The following is a 13967-nucleotide window of genomic DNA, read 5'->3' as shown; positions in this document are numbered from 1 at the left end:
TTTGCACTTTTTGTTTATATTATTTTTTGATTGTCAATATTTCGTTTTACCTTCTTCATCATTGGCATTGCTATACTTTCTACGTTCATCCATCAGCTCCAATATATCCTCTGAAATCGAAGGTTTTGTACCAGTTCTCTTTATTCCGCCTAAGTTCGCTTGTGCTGATTTAAGAATTTCCTTTATAACATTCTGCCATTCTTTTACATTTTCTACCCTATCTTTTTTACTCAGACCTCTTACAATATCCTCCTCAAAAATCTTCTTTACCACCTCATCCTCAAGCTTCTCTAAATTCCACCGATTCATCTGACACCTTTTTTACAGGATATTAAACCCCAATCTACATTTCATTATCACTAAATTATGGTCGCTATTAATGTCTGCTCCAGGGTATGTTTTGCAGTCGACGAATTGATTTCTAAATCTTTGCTTAACCATGATGTAATCTATCTGATACCTTGCAGTATCACCTGGCTTTTTCCATGTTTATATTCTTTTATTACGATTTTTTAAACTGGGTGTTGGCAATTACTAAATTATACTTTGTGCAAAACTCACTAAGTCAGTTCCCTCTTTCATTCCTTTTGCCCAGCCTGTATTCACCCACAATATTTCCTTCCTTGCCTTTTCCAATGCTTGCATTCTTATCTCCAACTATTAAATTTTCATCCCCTTTTATGTGTAATTGCTGCATCAATTTCTTCGTATACATTACCTCATCATCATTATCATGGGCACTTGTAGACATATAAATGTTAACAATTGTCAGCTTAGGTTTTGATATCCTTATTGCAATGATTCTATTGCTATGCATTTTGAAATACTCTACTCTCTTCCTTATCTTCTTGTTCATTACAAAACCTACTCCCCTTTATTTGAATCTGAGTTAATTTTTCTAAAATCCTCACCAAAAGTAATTTTCCTCTTCCCAACAAACCTCGCTAATTCCTACTACATTTAACCTATCCATTTCCCTCTTAAAATTTTCTAACCTACCAACTGTTTTAGACTTCTAACATTCCACTTTCAGCTCGTAGAATTTTATTTTTAAATTTTCTGGTGACCCCTTTGTTAGTAGTCCCCACCTGAGATTCGAACAGGGGATTAGTTTACCTCCAGAATATTTTAGTCACCTTCATCTTTGTTATAAGAAAATGCAAAGAGCTACATTTTCTTGGAAAAAATTAGCTGTAGTTTTCCATTGCTTTCAGCTGTGCATTACTCAGAAGATTAAGTGATGTTGATATGGCTATTTAATTTCTCCTGACCTACATCCTTAACTACTACTTAAGAGAGCTGCTGCCCTCTTTCAGGATTTATTCCTTAGTCTGGCTCTCAACAGATACCTCTCTGATATGGTTGCACCTTCGGTCCAGCTACTTTGTATCACTGAGTGCTCAAGCCCCCTCACCATCGTCAAGGTCTCATGATTCATAGTGGGAGTTCTTATTCTTTTGGAGTTTACTAAAATCTTTAGATTCAGCAAATAACATATTATGAATATTTATAATTTTTTTCGTTTTTTTTATCACAATATATTGAATAACACAGAAGATATACATAGGCCACTTAGGCAGTAACATCAAAGGCATCAAAAATAATAAAAAAAGCCAAATCCATAGAAATAATGAAATTATTTGTAAAATGTATGTAATTTCTTTATTATAAATGTTGAATAAATTTGTTTTTGAAGGCTGATAACTATGTTGTACTAATGCTTTTGAAATTTAATGATTTAACTAAAGTTAGTTATATGATATTTTTTGGTAATCTTACTATTTTATATAAGAAGACATTGTTGTAATTTATTAAGACAGTAACATTGCAATTCATTACAATTGCAAAATGAAAAAAAATAAATTTCATGTTAATAATTATTATAAAAGTAACAATAGTTTAAAATAAGATAACCAGTCATACTTAAAAATTAAAAATTTTATATTTCATTTTCAATATATTACACAAAATATTAAAATCAACTTCCTACTTCATAATTTAAACTGAAGTAATCAGGTTTAAAATTTCTCAGTTTCTTAATTTTTTTTTTACTAATATTTTGAACAATTTGTATTACATTTTTTTTTGGGGGGGGATATTTTACTCAGTTGTTTCATTCTTATAAATTTGTGTATTTCTACTTATCAAGAAATTAGTTTATGCCACAAATGCTGCAGTAATAAATTTCTGCTTTGGTTTGAATTCCATAAATTGAAATGAATTTCAATTCATACAGTAGAATTTTATTACATACCATTGAAACAATTATTAGAGTTCTCCCACAAATTCATTCAACCTCTTCTTCAAATTAAACAATCTTTTAACATTCAAAATTCAAATTTTGCTCCTATTGATATAGTTAAAACCCAACTTGTATTTTCAAAATGTTTTCACTCATTTCTTCTTAGCTTAGATTTTTCTCAAGAGTAAAAAAAAACTGACGGGATGGAAATATTTCAAAGTATCATTTTATAGTTTACTTTTCTAGGAAGAGACTGACCAAGAATTTTCATTACATAAGATTATAATCCTTTTTTGAACATATTCTGAATTTGAACAGTTTTTGTTAAATCTTCAGAAAATAAATGTCTGCTCTTTTTTTTTAAATATTTTATTACTAGTTTGCGGAAAATGTTGCTTCATATTTTTATATAGTTTTCATTTTTTTGTTACCAAATGATAAGTTTAATTTATTATATTCTTGGGGAGAGAAATGTTTGAAATTGAGTATCATATTTTAACATAAGGAATGGGAAACCATTACGATGTTATCTTAAACAAAACTATATCTGATTTATTACTACTATTTTCAGAGCATTGAGGAACACTAAATTTGTTCTCCCTAATATTTTCTATTTTTTTCATTTTCCTGATTTTCAATATGATTACTTGTTTGTGAAGATTGCTAAAGTACTTATGGAATTATAAATGTAGGAACTGTACACTTGAAAGCAATTTTTTTGGTATGGTTAATAATTTATTCCTGTTTTAAATTTTAAGTCACAATGTGAAAAAAAGGTCAGAAAATATGCAAACTGAACTTAAAAAAAAAACCTTGGAACATATTTAAATTGAATATATTCAATTTTTGTAAGAAAAAGAACATACTTCTTGCAATAAATGAACCCACTGTTTGAGAAATAGTTACTTTTGGGGAACTTATGAAAGAAAATTCCTAATTGTTTTGTATTCCCTAAGTGGCTTGTGCAGCGAGCAGCTACAAAAACATGGAATTTTAACTGGAACATAGTGAATATGATAAATTGAGAAGTGCATTAAAAACGTTTTTAAAAATTATTCTCTTTACAAAACATAGAATGTGTAAACATTAAACTAGTGATAACTGTGTAAAACATTACATAGAGTAACAGAACTGGGTCCATCTAAGCAATGGGTTGGTACTTCTGATGTCATAATTCCAATGGACTATACATACCTATTCTATAGTCTACCCCTACAATCTACTGATAGGCTTAGTGATTCCGACCATCTTATTCAAAATTGCATCCTTTTTGTGGTCATAAGTTTTTTATATCCTTGCTAAAAACTTAATGATTTGGAACAAATTTCACTGTAAAATTTGTGTTTTAGCAAATTACTCATTCCTGATGACATTTGTATAATATATTACAATATCTTGCATCATATTGTATTATGTATTGACCAGAATAAAAAAATTATTTATTTACTGTGCTTTAACTCTTGCAATTGTAGATTCAATTTTTGTTACAGACAGTTTTCCCAATATTAGATGCATTAGATCCTAATGGATATATAATGTATAGGTTGGTCAGAGATTCAACAGATTTTGTCGATGGACATCACGTTAAGAATTTGGACTGCCTAAATAGAGATCTTAGCAAGGTAAATAGATTTTTTAATGTGTCATTAATATTGCTTTTTATTCATGGTAATTTTCCCAAGTTAATTAATTTAAATCTCAGGGCCATATAAATAGTATTAAAATTATTGTTAGTAAAGTATATTTGTGGAAAATTACTTATTTACTTAAGAACTACTTTATTTATAGTTTTCAGTGTGAAAGCGCTCATGTTAAAAAACTGCAGTGGAAGAATAGGTTGTCTTGAAAATATGCACAGTATTTATTTACTCATTTTGAAAACTTCAGTCTGATAACTAATTACAGCTATTCTCCTTTATTTTGAAGATAAGTGGATTTTTATAGAATGTGAAGAATCTCTTACATAAGTGTGATTTAAACTTTTAAGTTTCTGGATGAAAGACAGAGGTGCTACTACTTTGCTGTTTATGTCAGATAGTGTATTTAACTGATATTAACAAGAATTAATATAGATAATTTGTATTGAAATTAATTGCAGTAAATTACTTAAAGCAGTAAGACAAAACATTATGTTCCTCATTAGTTTCCTGTACTTATATACAGTTTTCATTCTAAAAGTAATGCAAATTGTTTCTTAAGCAGAGAAGTTTATAAGCTGAAAACGAAGATAGAAATTATATACCTTCATATTTTTGTAAATGAATGTATTCATTAAATTAGAATCCTAGAATGCACAGTAAAAATAATTATTATTATTATGGAGGCTGTTCAAAAAGTAATGATAAAAACACTCTACAGAAAAAAATATTTATTCAATGTTCCAAATCTACATGCTCTTTTTCTAAGTAACCCAACCACCCTGGGTTCTAATACACTTTTTCTACCATTCCTGCCACTTTTTAAACATCTTTCATGAGCTCCTTGCAGCGTCCCTCCTCAGCTTTGATGACCTCATAATTGGTTTTGAATTTCTGTCCCCTCGAAACTTGAATTCGGGGAACAGCCAGAAGACACAAGGAGCCAAATCTGGACTGTATGGTGGGTGGGGTACAGTTTCAATGCCACAAGCATTCAAGAAATCAATTACAGTGTGAGCAACATGAGCTTGCACATTGTCATGATGCAGTAAAATTTCATTAATGTTATTGTGCGGCCGTTTTTTCTTAAAATGATGCAATCATGATCAAAACCAATTTGTAATAATCTGCTGTGAATGTCTGGTCTTGAGGGACAGGATCTTGGTATAAAAATCCTCGGAATCAAAGATTATCATCAGAACCTTACTAGCACTACATCTCATCTTTGCTTTTTTCAGAGGTGGCAACTGCGCCCTTTTCCATTGAGAACTTTGTTTTTTTCAGTTCCAGATCGTAGTGATACATCCAAGATTCTTCAACAACATATGTGATGATTCGTGTAACAAGATTCACATGTTACACAAATTGTCACATATATCCACCACTGCACCGATCGACTTGAAACTGATCATTTATAGATGGCTAAAAGAATGGGCTACACAATGGTATGCAATATTACCACCCTTCACAACATATTTTCCCTCAGAGTTACAATAAACATTTTACATGATAAGTTAATAATGAAAAGGCTGTTGGCCCGATGGATGTTGTAATTACTCACTTCAGACAACAAGCAGATATTGCTTTCAGCTTTGAAGCAGTGTTTGGACCTTTTTAAGCAAAATCCACAGGACTTTTTACGTCAAGTCGTCACTGTTGATGAAACCTAGATCCATTACTATACACCAGAGACCAAACAACAATCAAAACAATGGGGTTTTCCAGGCAAATCTGCTCTAAAGAAGCCCAAGACGGTCCCATTGGCCAAAAGGTCAAGCCTATGATTTTTTGGGATGCGATGGGAGTAATCCTCGTAGACTTTCTGGAAAAAGGAAGCACAATCACAGGGCAGTACTACAGCCCCAAATTGTATGAATTGCGATACAAATTGCTTCTGCATCCAACATACTCACTTGGCCTGGCTCCCTGCAACTCCTGAAAAAACATGAAAACATGGCTTGATGGCTTGCAAGGAGGGAAAAAAGTTTGACTCAAACAAAGAGATCATCGTCAAGACAGAAGCCTATTTTGAAGAGTTTAATAAATCATATTTTTTAGAGGATTTAAAAAAATGGCAGGGACGTTGAAAAAAGTGTATCCTCCTAAAAGGTTGACAAAAACTTGCATTTTCATTCCTAACACTGGTATTTATTGATCCTCTCATATTAAGAGAATAATAATAATAATTATTATTATTATTATTATTATTATTATTATTATTATTATACAGACTATTTTTTTGTTGTCATACTTAAACTTAGCACATATATTTTTAAAAGTTTCATAAGAGTTCTCAGTTTTGTTTCAGTTAATTTTTCATTGTGTTTTTTAACTGATTCAGAAGTAATATTTTTAAATGATTAACTCTAAAAATGGCATCACTGATTTTCTGATATTCTGGATACAAAATGCCTGCCATCAGCAAGTGCATCTAATGCCACAGCTTGGGGTTGGCAATATGGCATCCTCCTCAATTTCATTATCAGGTTTCAGTGCTCGTTCATTCTGTACCTGTTTGACAACTCTACTTTTATGAAGCAGTTCTTAATAACATTAAGTAAAAAGCATCCCATGTCACAATAACATAATTAACTGTATCTAACTGTAATAAGTAACTGTAATTAAGTAGAATTAAAATGCCTGTTATATTTCAGATCTACTAATGAATCAAATCCAAATTTGGGTGTATATTTTAATTGAATTAAATTTCCAGAACTGCATATGTAGAAAGATTGAAACAGATTAATGTTGAAATAAGAAATTAGTCCAAAGATGCAGATGAGTTTACAAAGTGTATTTTTAAAGTATGATCCATTTTGAATCTAAATATGTGATGGCACTTGCATGGCTATTATTTCAGTCGTTAGCTGATAGTAACAATAGTTTAATCATTTTGTTATTAGTTGTTTATATTCATCCATCTGTGATTAATGGTATAAATTTGTGATGCCACCAGGTATGAAAAACAAGAAGTAATCCAATTTTTGATGGAAAAAAAAATTCTGTGGCTGAAATTCACAGACAAATTTATGACATTTATGGGCTGAATATTATGAGTGGCATAATAAATATGAATATTATGAGTTTCATTTTTAGAAGGGTGAATGAACATTCATGATGAAAAACATGGCACCTTAAAAACCTGCGTCTGTTATAATGGATGATTTGATTAAAAGAGTTGACAAAAAAAATTTGAGAATACTGGTGCTTTACTATGTCACAAACATTTTTAATGGATGTTTCATTATCTTTGATTTATGAAGTTTTGATTGAAAAATTGGGCTATAAAAATTTGTGTGCCACATAGTGCTAAAGATGAAAACCGACTTATCCATGGAAAAACATCTTCTGCAGCACATCGATTTTTGTAGTATTACAAAAATTAAGGTAATGATTTGATCATATTGTTCCCAGAGATGAAATCTGGATTTCTTATTCAAAATTGAAGGAAAATCAGCAGGCTTTAATGGCGAAGTTCATCATCTCTTAGACCAAAGAAGTTCAAACAAGAACGTTCACTGAAGAAGCTTATGGCTACTGATTTTTGGGACAAAAAATGTCTTGCTTATTGACTTTAGTAATTACAGAACTATTCTGAATGCGATAAATATTAGCATACATATGCCAACATTAAAAACTCTTAGAGGAGCAGTAAAAAACAAATGATTTGGAATACTATTCCGTGGGATTTTCTTTTTGTATGAAATGTCCAGCCACACATGGCAAATCAGGCAGTGAGGCAATTTGAAGAATTTTGTTGGAAAATCTGAATGCCTTAGCTCCCAATGAGTATTCTCTTTTTCTTCAGCTTAAACAATAGCTTGCATCATAAACGTTTGACATGATGACAATGAATTAAAAAATGGCGTAACTGTGAGGTTTAAGTCACTGGTGGCAGAATTTCTTGAAGAGGAATGAAGAAGGTAGTGAAGCACTATGGAAAGTGTGTTGAAGTTTAAGGCATCTATGTTGAAAGGTAGTAAATAAATGTAGTTTTTATGCATAACTAATAAATTTTGTTCATATTTTTCAGTTTTGTTTTTATTTCAAAACTAATCTTTCTTTAAAAAAACACCTGGTATGTTACTAACTGGAATAACCAGAATAAGTTGGTTTGAGAACTTTTAGACTATCACTGAAACATTTAGCATGATGTTGATAAATTATGGAAAAAAGATATTGTCAGAAATGTTAATATGGGAGTCAGTATTGTTACAGAATTTTGAAAGCGTATGTTGTAGAATGGTTTACCATTACATAAAAGAAATGGTGAGGAGGTAGTCTGTCATCTTAGGAATATGTATATCATGGCCTAAACAATCAAAAAATTTATTTTTATAACTAAACTTCTTACAAGACTAAAATGTTCAGCATGAGCTACAATGGAAGAGGAACAGTATTAATATTATTGTTAACCATGTTAAAAAAAAGTGTATGTGTTTGTGTTATATATTGCATACTGTCATTATTTATATCAATGAGTTGCTAAAACTTGACACAAAGTGTAATCAATATTTGAATGTCGAGGTACATAATTCTGTAAAGGTTTTATTATTCAAATAAAAATTGTAGGATTTGGATGTGTCATGTAATAATAAAAACTGCTCATAGAAGTTTGTTTCAAAATCTTTTTAATTTTGTATTACTTATCTGAGGGAGGGTCAAATGAAAACTTGTTTTTTGCAAAGAAACAAAATGTAAAAGGTATTAAACATTTTTTATACAATTATTTTGATTATTTGATTATTTATAAATAATTATAAATTATACTAGCCCGGGGGCTCTGCCCCTGGATCCCCAGAGCTCAGGTCATCCCTGGTGAACCCTGGAGCCAACCCAGGCTACATGGCTGCAGAGCTCACTCTGCTCACCATTCCTGTCCACCATTTAATTGCAAAATTGTGATTCTTGAGGAGGACTGCATATTAGTGACAGTGTTCACCTTGAATGTCTATTACTCCAAATTTACCACCCTCTTATTCATTTCTAAAGAGAGTCAGCAAAATCCTTCCCACTGTTTGTGCAGAATTCTTTCAGTTTTAATTAGAAGCTATGCACTTTTCCTTGCTTTCTTGGTTTTCAATTGGTAGAAGCAGGCTGTTGTTCCACCTGCAGTGACAGTTCTTACTAGATTGCCCTAACCTTTTGCTTCAAAGCACTGTAAAACTTCCTTACAAGCATCAACAAATTCTTTCAATTCTGCAATTAGTTGGCATGGTACCCATTTAGAAGACACTGTATTGAACTGCAGAATACAAAGAAAGTCTGTTGCAGATCTAATGCAGCCTGAGGACTTCATAGTTCCCTTCAATCCATCCTTGCTGTAAAGACAGATGTACATCGCTTTATTGAAAGTACATTTGGTACTGATGAATAAAATTTAAAATAAAAACTAAACTTTTATTTTGATTTAAGCAAAATTAGATGACCTGATCTTGAGATCTTATTAGAATAATGATCTATATCAAAATTTTATTAGTAACTAGTGTAATTCTCAAAATAAAAAAAATTAAACTGTAAAACCTTATTAATAAGGTCTTATCTGCTATTAATATTATGTATGCTTAGAAGTTTCAAACATTTGCACATCAGCATTAGTAATTGGTGATAAGAGTTGAAATGTAAACAAAGATTAGCAGTATTTAAACAACTGAAAAATTGCTCCTTCCATTGATGTTTTTACTAATGTTATAGTTATTGCACTCATTTTAACATTTGTGCAAATTTTCAAATTTCTAGAGTTAAATCATCCTTAACCCTCAGTAATAGTTATATTTAATGTAAATAATTAGAAGAAATAAGGTCAAGTGAAATAAAAATTGTATAAAGCATTAATGTAATTATAATAATATAATATATAGTGTAAGTATAATTGTATTAAGTATAATTAATGATTTTCTCTTTTTTCATATACTTATTACTGAATTTTTTCTGTTTTTAATTCTTTAAATAGGTAGTTGTAATTGACTGGAATCAAAATTCTGTGAAGTTCCACCGTAATAATGCCTTTATAATACCACGTTGGAAGGGCAATGATGATGATACTACACTTGTCGACCTTGCTGTCTTTCTTAGAAGTAAGTAATTGCGCCTTTATGATAATACTGTATTTATCATGATTTAATTTTTTTTACAACTGTGACCCTATTTATGGGATGATTGACTTTTTTTTAATAACGTTAAAAACTGTAATTTGCCATAGACTTCTTTGACATAGAGATTTTTTTGGCTGTTGTTATTCTCATGAATTGGTAATGAGCACTTCCATTTTCTTGTAACTATTTTTTTAACATTCTTTTTGACAGATGTGATTTACAGTATTTAACTACAAGTAAATATATTTATATATAAACCAAAGTATTTAAATAATACCTGAAACACTAAAGTTGCTATGCTGCTAATAGTAACATTTAACAGTAGCACAGTTCATCCACATCACCAAAAAAGTCTATTTATAGTGTTATAATTAATAGATCCTCACAATAAATTTGTTATAAAAGAATTAAACTATTTAGTTGAATGTTTAAACTATTTTAATTTAGTCTTTATGCAGACTAGATAACTATACTGTAAATGATAACAAATAAATTGGAGGGATGTAGCCACTCCTGTTCCTGTTGAGAGACTAAGCCTCTCCTCTTCCCACCTCTTGGATTTCTACCAGCATTCATTCTCTTCACATATCCTAGCCACCTCATTCTGCCCTCCTCCATTCTCTTTCCCAGACCTTAATTTCCAATCTGCTCTCTGATGTTCTCTTTCCTTATTCTCTTCATGTATTTCCTGCCATACTTCTTAGGAGTTACATCTCGCCAGCCTGTAATCTACTTCAGTGTCTTTCATTCAACACCCATGTCTATGCTGCATATATTATTATTAGTATATGGGTCATTCAGATATAAACCAGAATCTGTTTACATAGCTTTATTGATATTAGATTAAATTAGCTTATTTTTCTATGTAGTTTCCTGTAACAGGAATATATTTTCTGCACCAGATAGGTAGCTTTCAGATACCCTCATCAAAAAAAACAAGATGACTGCCCCAACAACCACTTATGCACATAATGCTTAACTAAGGCATCATCTATAAATCTTTCCCCTCCTAAAACTTCTTTCAGCAAACCAAATGTGGAAATTTCACAATGACAAGTCAACGTAAGGTGGGTGTTCAAGAGGTGTCGAATGAATTTTAGCTGCTGTATCTGGCCATGCATTGTCGTGGAGAAAGAGGACGTTGCGAATCGGTTGCTGGTATCATTTCTTGCAATAAGTAGCTCTGACAACATCCAACATCTTGCAATAGTATACCACATTTACTGTCCTTTGTTCATGCAGAAATCAATTAGCAGCATACTTTTTGAGTCCTGAAACTCAGTTGCCAGAACGTTTCCAGTAGACAAGTGTTTCTTGGCCTTGATCAGTGCCTTCTCCCCACTTTTTTTCCACTCCATATTTGTTTTCTTACTTTCTGGAGTGTAGTGGAGGACCCACATTTTGTCGCATATCACAATAAGGTCCTAAAATGCTTTTCCTGCTTCCTCAAAGTGATTCAGAAGTCGCTGACATATGTCTTTCTGAATATTTATCTGTGCCCCAGTGAAAAGACCTGGAACCCACCTTGCCAACACTGTTATATCCAAGAATGTCTGACAACATTGCATGCACTCCAAACACTTATACTCACCTCTGAAGCAATTTCAGCAATGGTTATGCAGCATTCACCTTGCACAAGGTCACAAATGGCCAGAATTTGTTATTGAATTGGTGACTTTAGTTCTCCACTGCATCATGACCATTTTGAAATTTTTTGAGACAATCAAGCACGAGTTTCTGACAGGGTAGCATCTTAGAACTTTGCCTGGAGTCAAGTCAAAATTTCAGAGGATTTGACACCTTCATTGGTTAAAAATCAGATTATAATTCATTTGCCACAGAAGATGGTACCTTCTGCTCAGATATTCTGTCACTGATGTGAGAACATGACCTATGAGTGTGGTTGGCCAGTTGTTCCCCTCCACACATATCCAACTAACTACTCGCAGTGCTCCACCACATTCAAGGCCCTATCTCAGTCTGCACGACAAAATTCCGGTTTAAATTTAGATGACCTTTGTTCATAATACATTTTATACATTATCTCTTTTGCCTTCCTTGGTATTTTCTTGTCCCAGATCAAATGTCTCTCCCTCTCCAATCACTTTGCAGTTTCATGTTCCACTCTACCAAATTGTTTGTTATTTTGGCTACCAAATAAGTAATCTTTTTTTAACTTACAGAGCATTTAGTTGAATGACTCTTTCAAGACTTACCCAGTTAAACTGCTAATTCCTTTCATCCATTTCCCCTTGTACCTCCTTAATGCCTTATTACTATACCGTCTGCAAAGATCATGGGTTTTGTTTATTCTGTTTCTGTAGATTTCCCTTTACTTTCCTTTCCAAAAATCTCATGATTAAGTTAAATAGAATTAGCAAAAATATGATTCCTTGGTTTAGTCCTCTCGTAATTTTGAACCACCTTGTTGGTCCTTCTAAGGTCCTCACTCTGCACTGGTTTACTCTATACAGTTTTTTTACTATCCTATTATGTACAGGTCTACTTCCAATTCTTCCAGATTTTGCCAGATATATTTCCCATTCACTATAGCCTTTCTAATGTTAACAAATATCATACAGATTTTCTTCTAAAATTCCCACTTCTTTTCAATCATCTGCCTTAATGAAAAAATCCGGTCTATTGTGCTTCTTCCTGGCCAAAAGCCATGTTGTTCTTCACTGGCTCATGAGTGTAATTCTTCTGTGATTCTTACACCGTTACCTGCTCCCTTTCTTGAGTATTGGTACTACTTCTCTTTTTCCTCTGTACTCTTTGTCCATACCTTCCTTAATCTGTACAACCATTGTTCTCCCACTGGTCCTGCAGCTTTCACCATACCTGTTGTGACTTTACTCAGCCCGCCTGCTTTATTGTCTTTCATTGATTTCATTGCATTTTCTGTTTCCAGCCAAAATGGTGGTTCCCTGCTTGGTTATTCATAGCTTCTTACATCCACTTGGTCCTCTTTCTGTTGTGGTCATTCAAAAGATTGTTGAAGTAGTTTTCCCATACTTCCTTATTTCCACTGCTGTTTCAACTGGGTTCCCTTCTTTCTCCATTCTGCTGGCCCCTTCAGTAAGTTTTCTTCTGTTTGTCGTCATCTTGTATTAGTTTTTTATTTCCCTCAACTTCTTCTAACCTTTTAGTGAAATCATCCTATACTTTCTCTTTCTCTTCACGTATTATTCTTAGGCACACCCATTTCTTGTTTTCATAAAGGTTTTTCTTTTTTAAATCCTCTCTATCATTCTTCTTCCTGCTTTTCCGCCATTCTCCCCAGGCTTTGTTCTTTTCCCTTACTGCCTTTAACATACTCTCTTTTCAACAGACACTTCAGTTTATCTTCTGGTTGATCCTCCTGAAAGTTCTCCCATACACCTTTTCTGCTGCCTCTACAAAAGCTCTCTTGAAGCATGCCTACTCTACCTCAAAACCTCTTTTCCTATATCATTTCACAATCTTGCCCTTACCAATCCTTTAAATTCTTGTTTAATCTTTTCTTTCTTCGGCTTCCAAACCTTATTTCCTTTACAGACTCAGTTGTTGTTTTCACTTGTCTTATTATGGAGTCACCCACCAATAACACTGATTGATAAAAAAAGCTTTTTTTAATGTTACCCTAAGTGTGATACCATTTCTTGAATTACTTTTTTGGTTACATTACAGATCTGTTAATACAATTTTTTATCACCCTTAGTTTTAAATAAATTACGTTTAAAAAAGAAATTAGGAAAATATACTTAAAATCTGTAAAATTTATAATCTTGCATGGCCTTACCTGTGTTAAAATGATTTCGCTGATGCTTTTCTTTTATAAATAGCCTCAGGCACATTCAAAATTAATGTCCAACATTAATTGGCTAGCATGTTAGTATTCCATTTCCCTTTATAGCGGTTTATACTATAACTTTCAAATCACCATATATGTTCTAGCTATGTTTTTATAATTTATTTTTTCAAGAATGTCTTTCATCATATCGTATATGTCTC

The 13967-nt window shown here is 32.2% G+C and overlaps 1 protein-coding gene across 2 annotated transcripts in view; it reads left to right on the top strand.

The window, feature by feature from the left end:
* Positions 1-13967, top strand: part of LOC142323451 (mitochondrial import inner membrane translocase subunit TIM50-C-like) — a 64062-nt gene that overhangs the window by 35707 nt on the left and 14388 nt on the right. For both annotated transcript variants that reach the window (XM_075363089.1, XM_075363098.1), the window contains exons 6-7: positions 3733-3864; positions 9833-9956. In XM_075363089.1, coding sequence (XP_075219204.1) covers positions 3733-3864; positions 9833-9956 — 256 coding nt within the window. The remainder of the gene's footprint in view (positions 1-3732; positions 3865-9832; positions 9957-13967) is intronic.

Source organism: Lycorma delicatula, chromosome 1 (genome assembly GCF_047948215.1).
Source record: "Lycorma delicatula isolate Av1 chromosome 1, ASM4794821v1, whole genome shotgun sequence".
Taxonomy (NCBI): Eukaryota; Metazoa; Arthropoda; class Insecta; order Hemiptera; family Fulgoridae; genus Lycorma; species Lycorma delicatula.
The sequence above is the reverse complement of the archived record's forward strand: the minus strand, read 5'-3'. Positions and strand labels throughout refer to the sequence as shown.